The sequence below is a fragment of the Polistes dominula genome, unplaced genomic scaffold (assembly GCF_049000335.1).
Source record: "Polistes dominula isolate Pdom_NZ unplaced genomic scaffold, Pdom_raw_medaka contig_78, whole genome shotgun sequence".
Lineage (NCBI taxonomy): Eukaryota > Metazoa > Arthropoda > Insecta > Hymenoptera > Vespidae > Polistes > Polistes dominula.
Genome location: NW_028301042.1, coordinates 3,367,860 through 3,391,656, shown reverse-complemented (window position 1 = coordinate 3,391,656; position 23,797 = coordinate 3,367,860). Strand labels below are relative to the sequence as shown.

General features: G+C 31.7%; 2 protein-coding genes and 1 long non-coding RNA gene across 3 annotated transcripts; 2 read left to right on the top strand and 1 right to left on the bottom strand.

Annotated features, from left to right (window-relative positions):
- Window positions 1-93: 93 nt before the first annotated feature.
- Window positions 94-6,216, bottom strand: LOC107071403 (cell division cycle 5-like protein). Its single transcript, XM_015330381.2, has 2 exons — window positions 3,954-6,216; window positions 94-3,842 (listed from the first exon to the last, which is right to left on the bottom strand). The coding sequence occupies exons 1-2, from the start codon at window positions 6,069-6,071 to the stop codon at window positions 3,621-3,623; spliced, it is 2,340 nt and encodes a 779-aa protein (XP_015185867.1). The 5' UTR covers window positions 6,072-6,216; the 3' UTR covers window positions 94-3,620.
- A 190-nt stretch (window positions 6,217-6,406) lies between these two features.
- Window positions 6,407-8,896, top strand: LOC149031755 (uncharacterized). Its single transcript, XR_016177422.1, has 2 exons — window positions 6,407-7,112; window positions 7,190-8,896. It is a non-coding gene; the product is annotated as an uncharacterized LOC149031755 (long non-coding RNA).
- Window positions 8,897-16,209: 7,313 nt separating this feature from the next.
- LOC107071370 (fatty acid synthase) lies at window positions 16,210-23,579 on the top strand. The gene is made up of 13 exons (XM_015330325.2): window positions 16,210-16,625; window positions 16,690-16,921; window positions 17,001-17,428; window positions 17,512-17,808; window positions 17,877-18,084; window positions 18,154-18,314; window positions 18,391-18,708; window positions 18,815-19,338; window positions 19,661-19,944; window positions 20,031-20,414; window positions 20,491-21,938; window positions 22,006-22,719; window positions 22,975-23,579. Exons 1-13 carry the CDS (start codon window positions 16,347-16,349, stop codon window positions 23,044-23,046), a joined length of 5,349 nt encoding a protein of 1,782 aa, XP_015185811.2. The 5' UTR covers window positions 16,210-16,346; the 3' UTR covers window positions 23,047-23,579.
- Window positions 23,580-23,797: the final 218 nt, after the last annotated feature.

Sequence of the window (23,797 nt, the reverse complement as noted above, 5' to 3'; positions counted from 1 at the left end):
ACGAGTATCAGGTATTTCATTAAAATGTCTTCTTCGTAGTACATGACGAGTATTTGAGGAAATTAAAGGATTTAATAAATAATATACGATAAATATTCTTTTCACATATTATTCTGTCATTATTATAATACTGCGTATAATAGAGGTTAACCAAAATAAGGAAAAAAGATATTAAATACTAACAATAAGTCAAAAGTTCTCTATCGATTTATACGAACAGCCATGTTAGTTTCGTTCCAATTGTCATTTTGACAGATCACCTTTCGCCAAATTCGAATTAAGTCAAATGTTTAACAATTAAATAATAATATATTCACGACTACATTTAATTACACGTCTTAATTATGTTCTTTTGTTTATTAATATTGTTATTATTATTATTATTATTATTAAAATTTGCATGAATATAATTATTTTATATAATTAATAGATTTTCCTTTTTTTATTTGAAGTCTATAATAGTTCGGTTTAGTATGGCATATGTTTCAAAACGCGATCATAGGTTCTACGTATTTTCTATTCACGCACGCGTGAGGGTATATTCGATACACAACACACACATTCACCCACACACAGATATAATCGACTGGTCAAATATACGTAATACACACGTATTTATTTAAACGTTCTTTTTAGTTTCTTATTTTCCCATCAGAGGGGGACTCATTTTCTACGTCTCGGATGATAAAACAAAAACCTAGATATTTATATACGTCGGTAACCGTTTAACCCCTCAGAACATCCAGAACATACGTCTTCCATACCACAGTCGTTACCACGGAGGATAGATACCAGGAGTCCGAACGTAATGTTAAAAGAATGGTATCAATTTTATAGAACAAGATATTTTGCCGGTAAGGCGCACTGCTTTTCACACAGTACTCGTTTAAATATTTACGCGGGAAGTCTTGTTGTTATTGACAGTTCTGAAAAAAAATATTTTGAGAAACGTGGAATTAAATAAAAGTTTAAAGAAATTTTTAGAAACCTCAAACGTTTTCAACACAGAAATATCGAAAAGTTTAAGAAATAATCTGCAAAGTTAAAAACATCTGATATTAATAAATCATAATACAAAAATCAGTAGGCACCAAACCATTTTGTTTAAAAAAAAATAGATTTATGCGAAGAAAAATTTTAAGAAATTGAGTTTATAGTTCATTTTTAATCTTTCCATGTAAAACTATTAAAAATTGTCTCTATGAAAATTTATTAATAAAGATATTTTTAAAAATTGTCAAATGCTTATTTATTTGAGTATCACGATAAATATTTGGAGAGGATGAGGTGAGGTCTCCAACAGAGCGTAGATCAGTATCGTAAAACAAGAGTAAGCCGTTTAGGTATGCCAGGTCAGATATAAGTCTTTATTGTTTCTTTCTACAGTCAATCAATTTCTTTCGTCTAGTCGCTTTCTAAGTCGGATTCGAACTGATCGTCGTTCGGCAAACTTCGGCCCGGGGGGATCGGGCCCCCGGCGCGGTGCCAGTCTCGGACGACCGCGGCGCTGCTGAGCGCGCACCGCCACAAATATACTTGATGAAAAAAAAAAAATAAGTTATTGTCAAACATACCTATTATTTATTAATAGTACAAATAAAACATATTTAATATTTAAAAACCAAATTATTATAGTTTTAAGAGTATCCGGAATATTGCTTTCGTAATGGAGAATTTTAAATTATTTTTTAAATTAGAGTAATTAATTTTTTTTTATTGATGGCAAATATGAGTTAAAATAATTTCGAATTTTTTCGAGATTTTTGAGATTTAATTTTTTTTTCCGTAGCACTTTTATTAAAACATTTGACAAGAAAATGCCCCCGCATTATTAAAAAATTGTTAATAATTTTTTTGTTAATTCTTTCTTATACTCATCACAGCCAACAAAAATCGAGATATTCCTTTTAGAAACATCATCTAATATTTCAAACATTGTGTCAATCTTCACTGTTTTTGTACCAACCACCATTAACACAACTTCTTCTAAGCTTTTTATTTAATTTAATTTATTTTTACATTCACGAGTCAAGTTAACCAGTCCGTATTTACGTGTAATAATAATAATAGTATTGGTACGTTCTGAATACTTGTGCAGCCAGTGGCAAAAAAGAGTACTATGATCTGGGTCAAGAAATGACTACCACAAATAATGTGAAAAATCCTATACCGTTCGGACTCCTGGTCTATCCTCCGTGAGTGGCGACATAAACTGTAGAATAATTTTGTGGTTCAAATTTTGTTTACAGTATTATTAATTATTATAATTCAGAAAAATAATCCTAAATTTTGTAAAATTTGTGATTTTAATTTATCAAAATTTTATTTTCAAAAACTAATTATTAAGAAATGGTTAACTCGTGTTATTTATGTAATAGAAAAGCATCTAGAGCTGACAATATTTCAATGCATAGGTAAAAATAAAATAAATACTTCCAGAATTCAATAAAAATGAATTATTTTTTTACATTGTTCTAAGCAATAAAAATAAAATTATTCATTATCATTTTATATTTGAAAAAAAATTTTATTTTCCTCATAAATAAAATAAAAAGTTATTATAAAAATATATTTTATTTGAATTACTCGACGCGCGTTTTCCCGTATGCAAATGATGCACAGAACTGAGCTGGAAGCTCGGAGGATAGAGAAGGTGACGTTATCTGTCTCACTTTGTCGGAACAGCTTCCACTTATGGAAACTGTCCTATTCGTATATCTATATATATATTCAAGATGGTGTCTAGAAACTACGGAGACAGCCGAAATATAACGGAAACATCCGAATAGAATTATTTTTGTGCCTGACTTTACTTACGCGATGAGAGAAACTCTCGCAGTCAATAAATAAATAATTTTATTTTTATTTTTCAAGTTTAAATAAAAATTTTTTTCACTATCTTGTAAAACATTAAATTACAGAAAGGTAGAAAAGTTTCCAAGGGGTCATTCCATTTAAAATTAGAAAGAAAAAAAGTTTTAAAAACAGCCTAAGAGAATCTCTCTACACGATAGTACTGAAGTGTTAAGCTTCTATAATATTTGATGTGCTTGTATTGGAGTATTTAGTATAATTGTTTTAGTTTTATGATGTTCGATATATATTGTATTTATTTATTTATTTGTTAGCCTGGTCTTATGTTGATAAAGATTGTATTGGAAGGCAATGCGGATAGATTGTAAGGATTTCTGTCAAACGATTGCAATGGGAATATACCTCAAACTTGTAACAGGGATAATTATAAAGACAGTTAAAATTATTAAATATACAATGGTTTGAGTATATAATTAATAAAATAAAGCTGATAAAATCAGATTTTTGTAACATTTTATCTTAAATATTTTTGAAAAAATATCTTTTAAAAAGAGCCCTGATATTTGAAAAAGTAGGTATTAATAAATTAACAAATTTTAAATAATTATAGGTTCATTGTTTTTAATTGTCTTAGTGTTATTTTTTAAATATTTATCAATAATTTTAATATGAATACGTCAACATGCAACTATTTACATACGCAACATTCACACAATGACCTTTCACACTTAATAAAGTTTAAAGCATACTTATATGACGTGTAAACTGTACAATATTATGTTTAAAGATAAATACAATTGTAATAATTAACATTGCTGAAGTTTATCTTGCAATTGTGCATATCGCATTTGTAATATACGTTCACGTTCAGTTTGTCTGTTAACATCTTCAATAAGTGCATTGACTCTTCTTGGAACTGCTGCTTCCTCTTGATTTTGTAAAAATTTAAATGTCGAAAGCTCCAAATGGGCTTGTTCTATTTGTTCGCATAAATCGTGTAATTGTTTGATTAATACTTGTGCCCTGGTCTGAAAAAAAAAATGTTAAGATTAAAACTTATGCTAATTATTAATATTTTTATCATATATTTATAATTCATTTTATATTTAACTATATACATATATACATTAAATAATTACCTGATAACCTCCTGTTAAGACTTTTAATTTCCTTTCCATTCTAGCGGCTTTTTTAGCTTCACCAGTCATGTGCATCCGATTTTCTTCCAATTTTCGTTCGCAAGCTTCTACTCTATCTTTTTTGGAGGCTAAGGTTGCTCTCGTATACCGTTTTTGTGTTTCCAAATATAATATCTGCGACAAGCATTCTTCCCAAACGGTTGTATATGCATCTAAACTTAAATCTCCATGTGCCATACCATCCTTAACAACATTCATTTCATCTGTGAGTAACTTTTTCGCTGCATCCAATTCCTCTTCCTCAAAATTTATATAAGGATGTTGTTCGAGGTACGCTTGTGCTTGAGCTAAAGAGTTGGAAGAACTTTTTCTATTCTGTTGTACAGGATTTTGAAGTGCATCATATTGCATCATTGTAATCATTTCTCTTTTAATTAGCTCTTCTGCTCGTTGCATATCCGTTAGTGAAGTATCCACGAAAGGCCTCAAAATATTCATATTAACGTCAACTGGCCTTGGCAAATCCCGTTGTATAACCTGTGATCTACGAGCTAATTCCCTTTTCTTTTGTTCTAGTAATTCTTGTTGTTGTCTAACATCTATATCAGCTTGATCTTCAACTATGTCATTTGCAGGAGTAGAGGTATTTTCATCTACACTTTCATCATCAGGAACAACTATTTCATAATCATTTCGTGGTGCTGGCAATGCTATTAAGCCTGCACGTAATTGTTCTTTAGCTTGTTTCTGTATCAACGGTGTTTCAGATCCAGCAATACCATCATCTGGATTAATGTTAAGTTTATCACGAACTGGTGTTGCCAAAACTCCATTTTGCTGTCGTGAAGATGCCGGTGTATTAAACGAATTTAATGGTGTTCCATCATTACGCTGAGAACGGAAAGGAGTTGCTAGAATAGTATTTGGAGTTGCAATAGCAGGTGTTACAGGTACAACGCCAGAAAAATCAGAATTATTTAACGGTGTATTTATTCCACCTTTCAATGGAGTATCAACATGCGTTAAAGCCATAACGTTTTGAGCTTCTTGAAGAATTTTATCTTGCACAGCTGGAGTTCTGGGAGTTACAGCAACATTTGTTGGGAGAGAATAATCAGCTAATAAACTATCCGATAGAGTAATTCCACTTTCAGTAGCTACTTCACGTGCAACCTCTGATGCACGTCCAAGTTTAACCACTTGCTGTAATTCTTGATCAGATATCTGTGGTTCAGGTAAAACAAGTTTACTTCTTTTAATCATTGGTTCTTCATTATTAAGCATTCCCATTGGAATATCATTTTCTTTGCGCTGCTTCAGCTTTAGTTTATCTTTCCTACGTTCTATTTCTTCTTTCTCCTGTTTATGATCTCCGTCTAATTGTTGTTGTCTCATTTTAGAAAAATCTATTGAAAGTGGATCTATATGTTCGTTAGAAGTATCATAAAATCCTGGAGCAGGACGTTTCTCAAAAGGTATTTCAGAATTATAATTTAGTCCACGCTTGCGCTTATTTTTTTGTGACACAGTGATGCCAGCAGCACGAAGTTCTCTACGCTTTTGTAAAGCTGCAAGCCTGCGTGCTTCTTCTAATTGCTTTTCGCGAGCTTTTCGTTTAGCTTTTTTCCCTTGAGTGTTAGCTAGTCTTGCACGAGCTTCTGACAACATTTCCAATTCATCTTCGTCCATGTCTTTAGGATCAGGCCTGGCAGGTTTTGTTTCAGGATTAGGATCTATTTCACCCGGTTTTAGCTTACGAGGATCATCAGCTGCATCGTCTCCTTCCTCTTTTTTTTGTGCTTGATCCAATAAAAATTCGTATCTTTCTAAGCATTGTGCTGCTGTTCGTCCTACAATAGGAGCTATAGTTCTCCATTGCGTGGGCATGAGTTTGGCTAAATGTAAGAGCTTTTCATCTTCTTCTCTGCTCCATTCTGTTTTTTTAATACTTGGATCTAACCATTCAAACCAACGTGCTTTACATTGTTTTGCGGATTTTCTATGTAATAGTGAAGCTATACGACTCCATTGGTTTTTTCCATATTTCATTACAGCAGCTTTTAGAATCTCATCCTCTGTGTTACGCCAAACACCACCTTTTATCATTATACGCGGCATTTCGATTTATCTTTAATTTTAAACTATTGAAAAATATTTTGAAAAAATTAGAAAGCACTCGGCCAGTTTAAATTATATATATATATATATATAATCGGTTTTCAATACTCTAAATATTTCTGTCGCGTACTTTACAATAATCACAACAAACACAATAACTCGACAAGGTTAATTCTTCGAGTATTTCATAACTCTAGTAGTTTTTAGGTACGTCTGCCGAAGTTAGCACTGGCAGCCGCGAGATGTCGGCACCGTCCTGGTGCGAGACGTCACAGCTACGGATAGTCGACCATGTGGTGTCAGCACCGAGCAGGTGCAGGACGCCACAAATTAATAGACGGAGAGCTGGCTACATAAAAATGCATTTATCAACTTCAAGATTAATTTCTATTGAAAAAGGTACCTTTGGTCTAGCTGAACATAAATCTGCAAGTCTGCTATCGCAAAACTGTGGCCTAAAGCGGGGGGGGGGTACGATTAAAAACGTGAAATTTAGGTGTGAAAAAAATGATAAGCTTCAAGGATTCTAATTATGGAAAATGCTTGTATTTATATTAAGGAATCGCGAAGAAATATTGGCAGACAGTTTGCTCGGGGTTAAAGTGCCGGCAGAGCGCGCCAAAGGGGTGTAAAAATTAATAAAAAAAAATCACAAGGTTCATGAACAAAAACTTTTTTATTTTATTATTTAAACATTAAGAAAACAATTTACAAAATGGCAGACAAAAATTTTGGGGCTAAAGCCTTGGCAGACGGCTTGAAAAAGCGCGCTATAATAGAAGATTTGTAATCGCGCTCAACGCGCTTGATATTTAATTATGGAATAAATATGAAATTATTATACTGTGAATATATTGTTAGAAAGACAAAAAGTGACACTATTTTATATATATTCATATCTTTAATAATCGAATATTGCAAAAATATTAACAGATGCTACTCAATTTCGCTGGCAGTGTCTGATTCAGATGGAAAATCATCTTCGCTTTCATATATCGAATCTTCCTCAGATTCGATTCCTGCATTATCGTCTGAAATATAGTAGGATTTTTACACATTGAAGTAAAAAGAAATGTTATATATTCTATGATAAAGTATTTTACCTTCAATAATTTCAGTATCAAGTACATCTTTTACTATACTGGGCAGCTGCGGTACGTCAAACCAGTTGAATTTATTTTTGTCTTGGGATATTAACCATCCACAATTCTCTGGTTTTAAAATTGACGGTATTTGTTTGTAAGCATTTTTCCATATTGTGGCAATATATTTTGTTCTTAATAAATGCTGCGTCAATTCAGTCTGGCTGGGCGGTAAAGTCGAAGCATCAAAATTCTGTAATTTTTTTTCTGGAATGGTTCATCTAAGTTCTTTAGTTTATAAGTTTTTAAAAATAATGCGAATCGGACACTATTTACAGAATTCATAGACTTAAAACTATATAAATTGCAAACAAATTTCTCGAGCACCGTAAATACGCTATTTTCGTCACAGTCTTCAGAGCCTATTTGATTAAAAGCTTCTTGAAATCTCGTTCTTTCTGAGTATCTGTAAAGGGCGTTGCTTTCCCTTCCTGAATAATGCAGGATTAAAATCGCAGCCAGTTAAGGCATGAAATCCTGGCAATGATTGACAGAATAAATCACCTAACGTTACATACAACGCTGAAACGTCAATGATTCTTTGTCTATTCCAAACTTCTGTTTGTATATAAACTTTGCTACTTTGTCGAACATTAATTTTATTAGCTAATATTATAATTAAAATGTCTGTATCGGAGCGTTTTATTATAATATTTGCTGTTGATTCAATATTGCACGCGTGGTATACAATTTTTGTATCTGTTTCTTCATGCAAATAGAGCGTAAAATTATCATTAATTGAAAATAAAATGCTCTCATTTTGAATGAAACATGAAAGTTTAATGATGTATTTAAAAGATTATGAAATAAAACAGAAATTTAGTTGAACTAATATCGAGAAAACGATGTAAATAATTTCTTTTACCTGTCGGTAATAATCTATAGATTTGTCGATAAGTTAAATACCAATTACTACCCCAATCGACTAGTAAGTAAAATAGGAACTTACTTTTTTAAAAGGATGGGGATGTACAAAGTCCATTTTTCGCGTAACTAAAATCATCAAATATCAAAGAATATAATATTTTTGAAGTGAAAACTTCTTAAGAATTGGTGTGATTTGAAAAAATGAAATGCGGTGATTTAATGGAAAAACGAAACCGCGATGTTGTGAGGAAAGGAAACGTACAATGTAGTGAAGGAAAGAAACGGCCTTAATACTGCGTAAGAAGAGAAAAATAGACAAGCATATCATTATTTATAAATCATCATTATTTATAAAAAATATTTATTTGCAAACATTTTTTAAACTATTTTATCATTTACTTTCTTTGTAATTATTATAAAAATCTGCGCCTGTATGAATGCAATCTCTTAGACACACTTTGAGAATGTGTTGCTGTCGGGTAATTTAACAACTACAAGTAACATAGAAGAGTTAAACTCAACAAATATTTATTTTATTATTTGAAATATATAACGTGACTTTTCACGGAACTAAATATGCGTTTATACAACGTGGTATCCGGCAGACAAGTGAAGTAGATTTTTTCACTCGTTCCAATCGTATTTTTCCTAAGTTGGCAGACCTTGCGGTGGAACTGGCGCGCCACCATGCGAGCGTCACTTTAAGTGTTGTAGGTTCGTCACAAATGTGTAGTGGATGCGTATCTACAGTCACGCCTCTGCAGACCGCTTATACAACTATACCTCAAATGATAAAACAGACCAACAACACATAAAACAATGAGAACAATATCTAATGGCATTATGCACGCTACACGACACACAACGCATTGTATTCACCACGTGTTCCAAAGACTTAATTCAACTACTTGTTATACTTATTAGATACAGTTTTATTAATAAAGTTTTCTATGTACGTTAACCATTTTGTATAACTTTAATCTCGTGGTATTAGTAAGCAGTGATACCACAAATGTTGCTTGCGAGCGCCATCTTTCAGGACTGAATTTATTTCTGCCCGAAAGATTGACAACCCGTCGTATATTCCTGTACAAACAGGTTTGACTTCAAACGAATTCCGTCCAAGTAGATGGCGCTCACAAGCAACATTTTTAAAGTGTGTCTGGTGGGTTGCTATCGAACTGGCGCGCGTTTTTATAATTAAATTAAAAATTAATTAATTAATTAAAAATTAAAAGTACACATAATATTATAATAATATTATATAATAAATTATCCTTGAAAGTTGTTTATTTAAAGGTTTAACTTTTAACTTGTGTGATATGCACACATGTTTTTTATTGATAGTATATATAATACAGTTAAATTATATAATAAAATTTGTTATGATTTATGTAGAAATTTGTATATAAATATTGTATTTCTTTGCATGACAGGCTTTACATACAATACATTATAGCACACCCTCCTCACATGCTAGATTCAATTTTGTTTAGCCTTACTACACGAAGGAAAATTTCTCTTCTTTTACATATTAAATATTTTATTTCATGGATTGTTTTATAAAATATTTATGATAGTAGGTGTTATTAACATATTGTTAATTAACATATTGTTAATCAAGAATTTTTTGAAGAATTTATTCTTTATTAAATTAATGAATATTCCTTTTTCGTATGATAAATAGTATAATAATAGTTCAAAGCAGCGTTTACTGTGTCAGTACCTATTTCCATTGCATTTTCATCATAAACAGCGTGATACGAAAAAAATGCGTATTAGGAGTTAAATATGTTAAAAACTTATTGCTAAATGCGATTAATTTGCATGGAATAAGTCTGAATATAGATAGTATAAAAGAATGCGAAGTTTATTCGTCATTTATTCTGTTGTTCTCATATAAATTATATAAAAGTCTGCATGCGTTTATTAAAATTACAAGAAATACGCTTTACATATCGTGATATTACGAATTTAAAATATATATTCAAAAACGTAAGCAGAGAGTTGATATTTAAACAAATTTATTCAACGATGAATTGATCGATATTAATACGGCTTTATTTATTAAACAAAATTTGTTTTATTTGTTAATAAAACCAATTATATGTTATAAATATGTTTATATTTTTTTTTTATATTAAGTTATATTCGTTAATGATGCACGATTAACTATTATCCCAATAATATTAAATAACATATATTAGGTGGGGGAAAACGAAATCCATTATTTTTTTGATGGATGGCTTTAATGATCGATATCTCGTAAAGTATCCATCAGACAATTTGAAATTTATGCTACTTAGAAAGGTGACATTTAGAGCTAGAAAAAATTTTATTACCGTTTTTTGTTTGGTCTATTCAGTTGTAACTTACAGGGTGTTAAAAATTGAAGTCAACAAAGAGGAAATTCGGTACATTTTACAATTTTTCTTTGATAAAGGCGAAAATGCAAGCCAGGCGGCTGAAATTGTGAATGGTGTTTATGGTCCCGATACTGTAACAGATAATTACGTCTAATTTTGATTTCCTCGATTCGGTTCAGGTATTTTTGATGTTAAAGATGCATCTCGCACAGGCAGGCCCATAGTCGAAAATGTCGATAAAATTACAGAAATAATTGAAATTGACCGGCATATTAGTAGTCGTAACATCGCCCAGGAGCTAAAGATCAACTATAAAACAGTTATAAACCATTTGCGCAAAGCTGGATTTAAAAAGAAGCTCGATGTTTGGGTGCCACACCAAGTAATACCAAAAAACATGATAGGTCGAATTTCCATCTGCGAAGTCTTGGCCAAACTCAATAAAATCGACTCATTTCTTAAACGGATGGTGACTGGAGATGAGAAATTGGTCACATACGATAATATTGTGTAAAAACGATCGTGGTCAAAGCACGATGAAGCAGCTCAAACGGTGGCCAAACCAGGACTATCGGCCAGGAAGGTTCTACTGTGCATTTGGTGGGACTGGAAAGGAATCATTTATTATGAGTTGCTTAAATATGACAAAACACTAAATTCAAATCTCTAATGTCAACAACTTGGCCGTTTGAAGCTAGCGATTGACCAGAAACGGCCAGAATTGATCAACAGGAGAGATGTTGTGTTCCATCAGAACAACGCTAGGTCACACATGTCTATAGTGACTTCTCAAAAGTTCCAAGAGGTTGGTTAGGAGGTTTTGATGCATCCATCATATAGACCAGACCTTACACCAAGCGATTACCATCTTTTTCTCGCATTGCAAAACTGATTGAGTAATAAAAAATTGACATCAAGAGAGGACTGTAAAAGTCGATTACTAGAGTTTTTCGCAAATAGGGATCAAGACTTTTATGTGACAGACATTGTGAAGCTACCTTTAAAACAGCAATAAATTAACGAACAAAACGGTGTATATTTGACCAAAATCGGATAATCCGAACTATGTTAAATAAAGGCTTGAAGTTCACGTAAAAATAATGAATTTCTTTTTCCTTAACTTAATATGAGTCGCTATATTGTTTTTACAGTCACTAATATTTTCTATTTAAATGCGATAGTATTTAATTTGTGAAAGTAAGTAAAATGAGATAAATAATTAATTGTAAATGTAATAAAGTATTCTTAAATCGAGTAAGAGGTATATAAAAAAAATGGAATTAAAAAACAAGTAAAGAAAAATTATTCTATGACGTTAGTTTTGTAGAAACAGAAACGGCCTGTGTCAAAGGTGTGTCAAAGGTGTGTCAAATATGCCTCGAATGTGTTACACAAGGTGTATTTTGATATCACAAAAAAAATGTAATGTGACGTATAGATTTCCATTTAAAACAGTACATTATTTGAATTGTTAATAAGATTAGAATATAACTTAAATTTATTCTTAGAGTTAAATAAAAAAAGACAAAAGATTTGGTCATATTGGATCGCTCATATAAAAGCTTCATCGAGACAAACAGAACTTATTCCGATAGTATTGTTCTTGTTGACACATTCTAATAATATGACGTTAAAAGATTTTGACGATGATGCGGTTGTCATCTCTGGAATATCTGGAAGATTTCCAGATTGTGATAATATCGACGAGTTAAAAGAAAAACTATTTAATGGAATCGATTGCGTGTCCTCGGATCATAAAAGATGGAAATTCTGTGAGTAAAAATTAAATTAATTGTTACCTAAAACTATTAATCTGTTAACCGGGGAGTTGCCTTTTTAATTAAGCAGCACTTTTTATTATTTATTTATTATTTATTATTATTTATGCTTAAAATAAATTAGAAAACTAAGTAATATATATTTTTTCGTTTATTTATATATAAAGTACAAAGTTTTGTACCTTGTACTTTATTGTACCTTGTAACTTTTAACACGTTCCGTGCCAGGTGTACCACCAGTTGTACAGTTACCATTAGATATATTTATTTGATGCATTGAAAATTTATGTTAATAACAAATTTAATTCTGTACAAAAATATTTCTACTAAAATATTGATGCATTATGCAAAATGCAATATAGAACAAAGCACATAAGCTTGTTTAATTGATATATTTACAATAATTAATAAATACATGTAATGATAGATTTTGTTAAAGCAAAATTTAATGGTCTGAATGACAAGTCCAGTAAAAATCATGTGTGTAGATCACACGTATTAGAAGTGAGACCTTCAAAAAACTAAGTTTCGAGAGAATGAGACAAATATAGAGTATCAAGAGTAAGATAATTATAGGATTTATTTATTATAATATTGTAACCATATATAACAAAGAGCACCTGTATGATCAGCGGGTGGAATAGCTGATAAAAACTACACTTTTCCAAATTCAAGCAATAAAAATGAAATGCTGAATGAGATAGTCATAGATAAACACTAAAATCGTAGGATGTTTACTAAAGGAAATATAATTCGTCGTAAACAAAGTAAATATAAAATATCCTTTTTGTGAATCTCCGGTATAACATGTTATTGTTTACGATGATTTTCGAATTCTCACTTTAATCTACATTTTTGGGCTGTCTAAAAAACATTTTAGGAATGACGAAATAAAGACGTTACGAAAAACATATGGAAAATACTGCTGGACTGAACGAAGGTTCTGGTACAGATTTAATGAAAGATCTAATAGAGATCTTTTCGAGAAATGTTTTTGAAGTGAAAACTTCTTTAGAATGGGAGTAAACTGAAAAGTAAATAAACGCGGTCGGTAGGAAACGGAGCTATGTAACGAAGCTATGAAACGGCTGCTATACTAAATAATGAGAGAAAAAGAGATAAACATATAGGATTTAGCCTGCGAGAGAATGAGACGGAATGTAGCTATACAGTTTTTCCTATTCTCGGTCTCCTCTTTATGCTATGCTTCGTAGTTATCGCTCCTGGTTGTATATGTGTGTGTTTGTGTGCGACTGCATACTACAAAGCGTGAACACGTATTCTTTCGATACTCGAAATGTTTGTAGGTACGAGCGATAGAAGGGTAGAAGAATAAACAGAGATAAGCACGTAGGTATGCGACAAAAGTATAAGGTCCAAACGAACCGACGGTCGAAATAAAGAAAGAAGGTGCGTGGTCTGTTTTTATTTTACCAATCGTGGTATTTCTTTTCTATTTAAAAATGTTTCTATTTTATTGAAAAATTAGTATTAAATTATTTATTTCGCAAATATTGTAATTAACAATTACAAAATATATAGAATATAATAATTGTATTGTTTGCAATATTTTACAAAAAAATGAAATGATTATCAGATGCATCAGAGAAAAAAAATTAGATAACACTGTAGAATACATAGTAGAATACATATATATATATATATATATATATATACCTTCCAGCTCACACAAACTTACACACTTATACAACTTACAAAGCAGACCAAACACATTTTGTTTTTATTTCGACCGTCGGTTTGTTTGGACCTTATTCTTTTGTCGCCTACCTATAGCTTATCTCTGTATATTCTTCTACCCTTCTATCGCTCCTACTTACAAACAGTTTTAGTATCGAAATAATTTGTGTCTACGCTTAGTAGTATGCAGTAGCAAACAAACACACACATATACAACGCTTAGTAGCTAGGAGTGGGGACTACGAAGCAGTGCACAAGGAAGAGACCGAGAATAGAACATATGACACGTGTTAGAAGTGAAACCTTCAAAAAACTAAGTTTCTAGAGAATGGGACGAATGCAGAGTATCAGGAGTAGAATAATTGTAGGATAATAATATTGTTAGTTTGCATAAATGGAATTCGCGGAGAGACAAGTCTTTTGGAAATTAATGAAATGGTGGCAAAGACGCAGGTATATTCGGATATTTGAAATCGTTATATCTGGACATTGTTGGAATAACTTTCTTCTCGATTGATAAGTAAAACTTGTTGCACAGTAAAATCTCATTAATTGTATTAAAATTATAAATTATTACACGTAAGACTTTTTTCATGTTTGCTTGTAGTGGTTTTAAATCATTGTGGAACCATAATCGATCGCAAACTGAGCATGCATTACCGAATATATTGTTTAAAATTTTTTTGCGAAAATCATCATGGGCAACTCTATTTATTAGAAATTGTGAGTACGGAATATGAGAATTTCTATCAACTTGAGAAACAACTACAAAAAAATATTCATAATATTAACTGAAGAATCATTTAAATAGAGAATAACAATAAATGTTTTAAACAAGACATATAGTGATTAAGTATGTGATCTATGAGCAATAAAAATTATAAAAGAAATATATTCATTAGAAAATATTTAAGTACTTACGATGATCGCTTTCACTATTTCGAAAAGTGCTCGCATTATTACCCGTATTAAAAACATTATTCTGCACATTCAATAACGCCTTTTGAAATGAAATGCATAAACGCGTTCTGTTGAACTGTTTGGAATACTCCTAATCGTTTTTTTCTGCCTATTTTCAAACTTTTTGGCTCTAGTTTAAGGAATGCTTTGTATTGTTGAGTAAATATATCAAAAATAAAGTCTTGTCGCGTTAGCGATAAGTTATGATGGGGAAAATGTGATAAAATGAAAGACGAAATAAAACATGTGATCAAGTCTAATTAGTGGTATAATAAAACATTAATTGTCTGTCAAAAAAAAGCTTCGCTTAATAACAAACCCTAGTTGAATATCAGAAAATATAATGTCGTCCAAGCAAAAATTGGACAATTAATTGACCTAACTTTCTTTGACTTTGCCTGTATGCAAATGCAACGACGAATTCTTGTTTATGATAAATGTAAATGATAATGGTACTTAGCCTTTTTTGTGAGATTTCGTCAACTCTTCATCGCTTTCTTGTGGGTTTTATATTTTTTAATGGACAGAGTAAGGTGTCCTTGGGAACGATTTGAAATGTAGGGAGGAACGAAAGCAACATGCTTATATTATTTAAGAAAACTGTAAGTATACGTAAATATTATCGCATCGATAATAAAGATTTAAATATAGATAGATCTGAATTTACCCATATAACGTTTGTTTTTTTTTTCACTTCTTACTTACTGTCGTTACTGTTCATTAAATCGCCGCGTTACATCGCAAACTTCACGCGCGTTATAGTCCGGGAGCTAGCAGCGTCGGGAAAATAATAATGGGGGATGAGCTGATTTTTTGATATGTCGTTCTTCTTGATCTTTCGGTTAGAACCTGCACTACTTGGCTGGCCGTAGGTCTTGCGTTTACTAGTGCGCGTCCTACCTGTACAGGTAATAATCTTAGATTTTAAAAGAATGTTGAGAAGCCTAATTTTCTATTTATTGACTTTAGATAGATTTATCAAACATAAATTTTGTATTGCCATGCACTTTTCTCATTGCTAAATATCTGCCATATGCGATTTTTTTTTTAAATAAAAAATTAAAAGTATCTTGGTATTCATGTAATTTTAATATTATGTTATTTAAGTATACAGAAACCTAAAATTAATTTGCCAGGTTTTACCAACCATTAAAGGTTTAGTTAAGTAAACGCAAGACCTATGGCCAGCCAAGTAGTGCAGGTTCTAACCGAAAGATCAAGAAGAACGACATATCAAAAAATCAGCTCACCCACAACTTTCTCTTGAAAACGTTGCTAGCTCCCGGACTATTACATCGCCAACTTCACTCGTTATATTTTTTCAAATCACACCCATTCTAAAGAAGTTTTCACTTTAAAAAGAGCTTGGCAGGGAACGTCTTAAGCAATATGTTGGACGTATTTATACGTCCCGCCCGGATAACAGGTTAAATCTATTAAATATGAAGAATATTGGTCATATTGATGCATCGAATATATGATTATTTGTCAGATGATGCCAGAGTTCCAGCGCGTATGGGAAAGATGTTACAGCTAGATAAATTTGATAACATTGGTTTTGGAATTCATGCAAGAATGTCACATTTTATTGACCCGGTAGCAAGAATGGCAACGGAAGTAGCGTTCGAAGCGGTCACTGACGCTGGAATAAATCCTGTCGAGTTACGGAACACGAAAACAAATGTCTACGGAGCAGTGACTTTATGCGAGTCAGATAAAGTTTTGTTCTACGAAAAAATAGAGGTAATTAAAAGGTGATCAAATAAATAATTCGTTATAATTTTCATATTTGTCATTATTATAATAGCAAAGTGGACAGAATCTTACTGGATGCTGCCGCGCTTTGTTATCAAACCGAATTTCCTATTGTTTGGATTTAATTGGCTCAAGCTATACTGCGGATTCGGATAGTTCATCTTCTGCAGTGGCTATACAAAAAGCATACGAAGATTTGAAGAGTAACAGTTGTGATTACGCGATCATTGCTACTGGAATCACTACATTGCATCCACAAACATCATACCACCTTTCAAACTTAGGTAAAATCAAAGTATACAATTGTCATTTGATAATGTTGATCTTTTTGTTAAAAGAAATAAAAGAAAGACAATTTTATAGGCTTGTTGTCACCCGACGGAGTGAATAGATCTTTTGACGAGAAAGCTACTGGATCCACAAGAAGCGAGTCGATAGGAGCGATTTTTCTTCAAAAAGCTAAACACGCAAAGCGGATTTACGCCGAGGTTGTTAATGCCTTTACATTCTATGGTGATAGTATGTCAAGAGACACATGCCTATTTCCCATAGGAGAATTCCAAGCTGAAATAATGAAGCAAACTTTAACGCATTCCGGCTTGAAACCGGCCGATATAAATTATATCGAAGCCGATGGAACAGCGGTCAAATCAATGGATCTCGAAGAACTAAAAGCGATAAATTTAATTTATGGGAAAGATCGGAATCCATCAAATCCACTCTTAATAGGATCGATCAAATCAAACGTTGGTAATACACTAAGCGCGAATTTAGTAAATTCTGTCATAAAGGTAAATTATTCTTGACTCAAGTGTAATTGATGTTTAAGTTGTAGGTACTACTACTACTGTTATTACATAGTATCAATTTGTAGGTACTAATTGCTATGGAGAAGGAAGTTATACCTCCGAATCTTCATTACAATGAACCACCGAAAGATGTGAAATGCCTTCAAGATGGACGAGTAAAAGTTGTTACAAAACCAACACCTTGGGTGGATGGCGATTATGCTGCATTGAACACATCTTCTTTAAATGGTGTTTTCTCTCACATTATTCTAAAGCGTAATTCCAAAGGAAAAAAGAAGAGAGACCTTAGATCAAATAATATGCCTAGACTTTTTGTAATTTCTTGTAGAAATCAAGAAATGATATCATCAATCTTTAACGTTGTAAGTATTTTTCAGATTTACGATCAATTACTGACCAGATAATATTTATATCGCATGTATGCTTTTAGTTGCAGCAAAATAAAGGGGATGACGAACTTTCTCAATTAATCTATGAAATTACCGAGAAACCATTTGTGCATTCTGTGTATTCTGGATATATAATAATTCCAGAATCGGAAGAAGCCAATTCAGAACAATCGATTGAGTTGATTCCAAATAATTCCCGACCGATCTGGTTCGTCTTTTCAGGCATGGGATCTCAATGGACTGGAATGGGTAATTTAATAGAAATATACGGAAATAAGGTGTTGGATTGTGTATAAAAAAAAATTGTTGCGATTATAGGTGAATCGTTGATGAAGATACCAGTATTTGCCGAAGCAATCAAAAAATGTGATGCAGTTTTAAAACCTCGAGGTTACGATATTGTGCATATTATTTGTGACAAAGATCCAAAAATATACGACAATATGATCAATTGTTTTTTGGGAATTGCAGCTATACAAGTAATTGTATTTGTATTCATATTATCTCTTATATTTTGTTTATTGTTTAGGCTTATTTTTTATAATTATTATGTAGATTGGTTTGGTTGATATTTTATACGCCGTTGGTGTGCAACCAAATTATATGATTGGACATTCCGTCGGTGAGCTGGGTTGTTCTTACGCGGATGGTTGTTTTACAGCAGAGGAAATGATTTTATGTGCTCTCTCTCGAGGTTTAGCTTCTGTAGAAAGTGAACTAATACATGGAACGATGGCTGCAATCGGTCTTGGTTATCGACAAGTTAGACATCTTTGTCCCGAAGACATTGACGTTGCTTGTCATAATGGTCCAGGAAGTTCTACCATAAGTGGACCTACCGAATCCGTAAATGCTTTTGTCAAACAATTAAAGGTAATGTTTAATTATTAAATGAAATCTAATAGATAATATGAATAATATAAGCTTTGAAGAGAGAGAGAGAGAGAGAGAGAGTATCATTAACAATTGTTATTTTTAGAGTAATGGTACATTTGCTAAAACCGTTCCAACAAATAATATTGCTTACCATAGTCGTTACATTGCCCCAGCTGGTCCAAAATTATTGGAATACTTAAAGAAAGTTATACCTCAACCAAAAAAACGCAGTAAACGTTGGATAAGCACGTCTGTTCCAGAAAAAGAATGGGATTTAATGGAAGCTCGTTTTTCCTCGGCGGAATATCACACGAATAATCTCCTTAATTCTGTTTTATTCGAAGAAATATTAAGAATGATACCAAATAATGCTGTAACCATTGAAATTTCTCCCCACGGATTATTACAGGCAATTCTGAAAACATCATTGCACAGCGATATCATTAATTTAGCATTAACAAAACGGAACAAGGATAATACAATGTTAGTTTTATCCGCGTTAGGAAAACTTTATAATTTAGGGTATCCCATAGCGCCAGGAAAGCTTTATCCAAAAATTTCATATCCCGTTTCTAGAGGAACCCCATTAATTTCTTCTCATATCAAATGGGAACATAGTGCTGATTGGTTAGTATATATGTTTTTGTTAATATTAAATACTTACTTCAGTTCCTATTAAATATTAGGTCTACCGTAAAATTCTGTCCGTTCGAAACAAACATTAGTTCAATTTTTCGCCACAAGGGGTAAGGTTCCATTTCTTAAAATGAAATATACAAATTGCCACCATGTTAACAAGAGTTCAAAAGTAATTGAATTAATCGATTTTTTAAATTATGAATAATGAATTATTTTATTTTATTTTAAAAATAGACAGAGTTTTTCACGGCAGACCTAATACTTCTAAACACATTTTACAAATAAATATATTTTTCTACTTATTTGATAGGTACGTTTCCTATTCTACAAATCGTATGAAGCAACAAATTGGAGAACGTTCCTTTACCTTGAATTTGAAATCAAACCAATACAAGTTTTTACAAGATTTTCAAATTAACGACAATGTTATCATTCCCCCAGCTGTCTATTTGAAGCTACTTACGGATATGTACTCAACATTAATACTAAATAATACTGACAAATCTTTAACGCTCCAGAATATTGTTATTCGCAATACATTACTAAAAGTACCTAGAAACGGCAAAATAAGTTTAAGAATTACGATATTAGCAGGTAAAAATTGCAATTTAGTTATCGATGATTTTGTTAAAAAATATTTTCAAAGATAAAAATTATTCAAAATAATATACGTTCTCTAGGTTCGGGAACATTTGAAATAAGCAGCAATGAAGAATTTATAGCTTCTGGAATAATAGGCTTAACACAAACTGAGAGAAAAGATATTTCTGATATCATTTTACAAAAAGAAGAGAAAGAAATTTTATCCAAAGAATATATTTACTCGAATCTTCTTTTACGTGGTTACAAGTATGGAGAATCTTACAATATTATTAGAGGACTTTCTAGATCATGTTCTAATGGTACACTCGAATGTAACAATGATTGGAGATTATTATTAGAAGGATTAATTCAAGTGTATATCATCAACAGTGGGAATAATAAAAATATTTTGATTCCGACTAAGATAGAAAAACTCATTATCGACGTGGAACAATTAAAGGAACAAATACAAAATAACAACGGTAAAGTTGTCCTTCCAAGTTTATTATTAAATTATGCTTAATTGTCTAAATATTCAAGATTTTTCTTTTTTTTTAGTATTACCGGTGAAATTTGAAAAAATAATAAACACGATAGCTTGTCCAGGAATAACTATGACTGGGATCAATTTCAAAGAAGTAGTAGTCGACTACAAGGCTTCGGAAATAGTCGTGGATGAACTTAAATTTATTCAGAATATAAAGAAAACGGATATTGACGACGTAATTTTAAAAGAAGGAGAAAAATTAAAAAGAACAGTTGTCGTTAAAAACCAACAAAATTGTATCGATCAGCTAAAGATCTGTTTACGAGATTCTAAATATGATAATGTGATATTTTTGATTAACACTATTACCCAAAATGATGTATTTGAGATACTTGAAGCTATAAAACGAGAGCCAGGGTATAAGAAACTTCAAATTTTCGACCTACAAGACTCAACAGCACCAAAATTCTCGCTTCAAAATGAATTCTATAAATCGCAAATAAAATTAAATCTTCGTGAAAACGTGTTGTTGCCCAACGGCGTATGGGGCACGTACAGATGGACCCCATTGTCAATGAAATCGTCTACTTACTCTTCGCGTTGGCAAGCAAAAATGGATTTATCAGGTTCATTAGAATGGATGGAAGAGTTACCATTGATTAAAGGAAAAAATGAGAATGTCGTTAAAGTAAAGTATGCTTCATTCGACCTAAATATTTACAAGCACTGCTTAAAAAATAACCTCAGTTTAGAATCACAGATAGCTGTGACAGAATATTCAGGAACAGACGAACAAGGTCGTAGAGTAATGGGACTAGTTGATGGTTTCACCATAAGTAATGAAATTTTATCTCATCCAGATTTAACTTGGATTATTCCAGACACTTTGAGCTTCGAAGAAGCTGCAACAATTCCCCAAGCTTATTTTGCAGCATTCTGTATTTTGCATTTGGATAGGCATAGATCTGATCAAATAAAAACTGTATTAATACATTACGGTGCTAGCGAAGTAGGACAAGCTCTCATCAATTTATCTTTATCGTATAATTTGGATGTTTATACTACTTACGAAACGGAAGAAGAAAAACGAATCATTGAATCGATGCAATCACGTTTACCACAATCTCATATTATTAATGTTAACGAATATAGCATTTATATTAAGAACATTACGAACAACAAAGGGTTAGATTTAGTAATTGCTAACTATTCCACCTTAAACGATATGGAATCTTGTTTGGAAATTGTTAAAAATAGAAAATATTCGGTAGTGATTTACGATTCTAAAGAGATTTATTACAAACCGATACCACTAAATAATTTTTTGCGATTCATAAGTATGCACAGCTACTATTTACAAAATCTTTTTAAGTTGTCGCAAAAAAGGATAACAAAAATAGCGGAATTAATGAGAAAAGCTCTGCAAGCGGGTACAATAAAACCAATTGTATCACGAAGAATTAATCTTCATGGAACAACGGAAGAAACAAACATAAATGTTTGTCAACGTTATGGAAAAGTAATTGATTATTTATTAAGTGAGTTTGATAAATGTATAATCTTATGAATAATGTATTTTTCTGCAGGTCCTGGTAAATTTAGAAGAAGAAAAAAATGTCTCCAATTTGATCCCTCAATATTATTTCCGTAATGACAAATGTTACTTTGTCGTTGAGGGTTTCAATACTTTTGGTAAAATACTGATCGACTGGATGATCGAACAAGGAGTTAAACAATTATTCTTAGTTTCTAATAAGACAATTCAAGATCATGAAAATTGGGTCCTTAAATGGCGCGATAGTGGAGCAACAGTTGTTATTCGCGACGAAGTTGATACAACGAGTTTCAACAATTTGCTTAAAGAAGCTGCTTCTCTTTCTGAAATCGAAGCTATTTTCGATTTGCAGAGAACGACGATGGATTCCTCTATTAATTCATTGGAGTATTACAAAATCACCAAAGTTCTCGATAAAGAAAGTAGAAACCTTTGTTCGACGAATGTCAAATTCTTCCTTTTCTCCTCATTTGATTTTCAGCAAGATGATTTAAGAGATCCCATTGTAGAAAAATTATGCTATCAAAGAAAAGAATCTGGGCTTCATGGATTATTTATTTTACTACCTAATTTGATTCTAAATACACCTACGGACGCTCAATCGAGGAATACATATTATATCAAAATGTCATCACTTTTACAACGACTAAGTGTTTTACTTAGCACAGATGCAACAGTAATAGCTTTCTACCATCAAATAAAAGATAATTGTGACAATATCATCGATCTGGAAACTATCGAGGAGGTTATTCATTTTTTTATTTATGTTATTATTATTTTTAGGTTATGCATTTGAAATTCATCTGTTTTGCAAATAAGACTAATTCATTGTAATCAAAAATGATGCTTACGATTTATTTATTTCATTTCTTTTTTATTTTCTTTAATAAAATATTTCTATAGGGAAAAAAACTTGATTTGCAAAATGGCGAATTTGAAGTGAATCAAAACCTGTATAAGTCTTATTATCTTATTTATGATTATGTTTAATATTATTTAGAATGATACAATCCAAGTGGATCCAATAGAAGAAATGCATCAATTCGAGAAATATTTGTACAGTGAGGATTAAACAAGACAATGAAAATTCTATGAGAATAATCGAAGAATAATTGAAGCAATGTTAAGTATGTATATACATATATATATATACCTATTATTATATTATTTATATATATATATATATATTATATAAAAATATTAATTATTAAATTGGTATAAGTACCTTGTACAGGTTGACCTTCTATAGCACGGCATTCTATAACACGATTTTCTTTCACAAAATCTTTGTACAACACTGTACTTCTACAGCTGCGGCGAGGCTTGCAGTTTTAAACATACAGTGTTGCGGAAAGTATTTCTAACCTCTTTTTGTAATCTTCTTTTCTGTAATGTTTTTGGGCCTCATACAACACGGTTTCACATAACACGGTATATCTACCGTGTTATAGAAGGGTTATCTGTATATCATATTTGTACCGAAAAATATGGTGGTTAGCATGTTAAGACAAAAATAATGTTACCCGAAACTTTTACATGTAACGTTCATTTGCGTGACGTGTATTTAAAAGATTATGAAATAAAACAGAAATTTAGTTGAACTAATATCGAGAAAACGACGTAAATAATTTCATTTACCTGTCGGTAATTATCTATAGATTTGTCGATAAGTTAAATACCAATTACTACCCCAATCGACTAGTAAGTAAAATAGGAACTTACTTTTTGAAGTGAAAACTTCTTTAGAATGGGAGTAAACTGAAAAGTAAATAAACGCGGTCGGTAGGAAACGGAGCTATGTAACGAAGCTATGAAACGGCTGC

Excerpts from the sequence above, each read along its gene's own strand:
- LOC107071403 (XM_015330381.2), bottom strand. The coding sequence starts at position 6,071 with ATGCCGCGTATAATGATAAAAGGTGGTGTTTGGCGTAACACAGAGGAT. Across the intron at positions 3,843-3,953 it reads TCTTAACAGGAGGTTATCAG|ACCAGGGCACAAGTATTAAT; the intron begins GTAATTATTTAA and ends TTTTTTTTTCAG.
- LOC107071370 (XM_015330325.2), top strand. The coding sequence starts at position 16,347 with ATGCATCGAATATATGATTATTTGTCAGATGATGCCAGAGTTCCAGCG. Across the intron at positions 17,809-17,876 it reads TATCATCAATCTTTAACGTT|TTGCAGCAAAATAAAGGGGA; the intron begins GTAAGTATTTTT and ends GTATGCTTTTAG. Across the intron at positions 18,709-18,814 it reads CTTTTGTCAAACAATTAAAG|AGTAATGGTACATTTGCTAA; the intron begins GTAATGTTTAAT and ends TGTTATTTTTAG.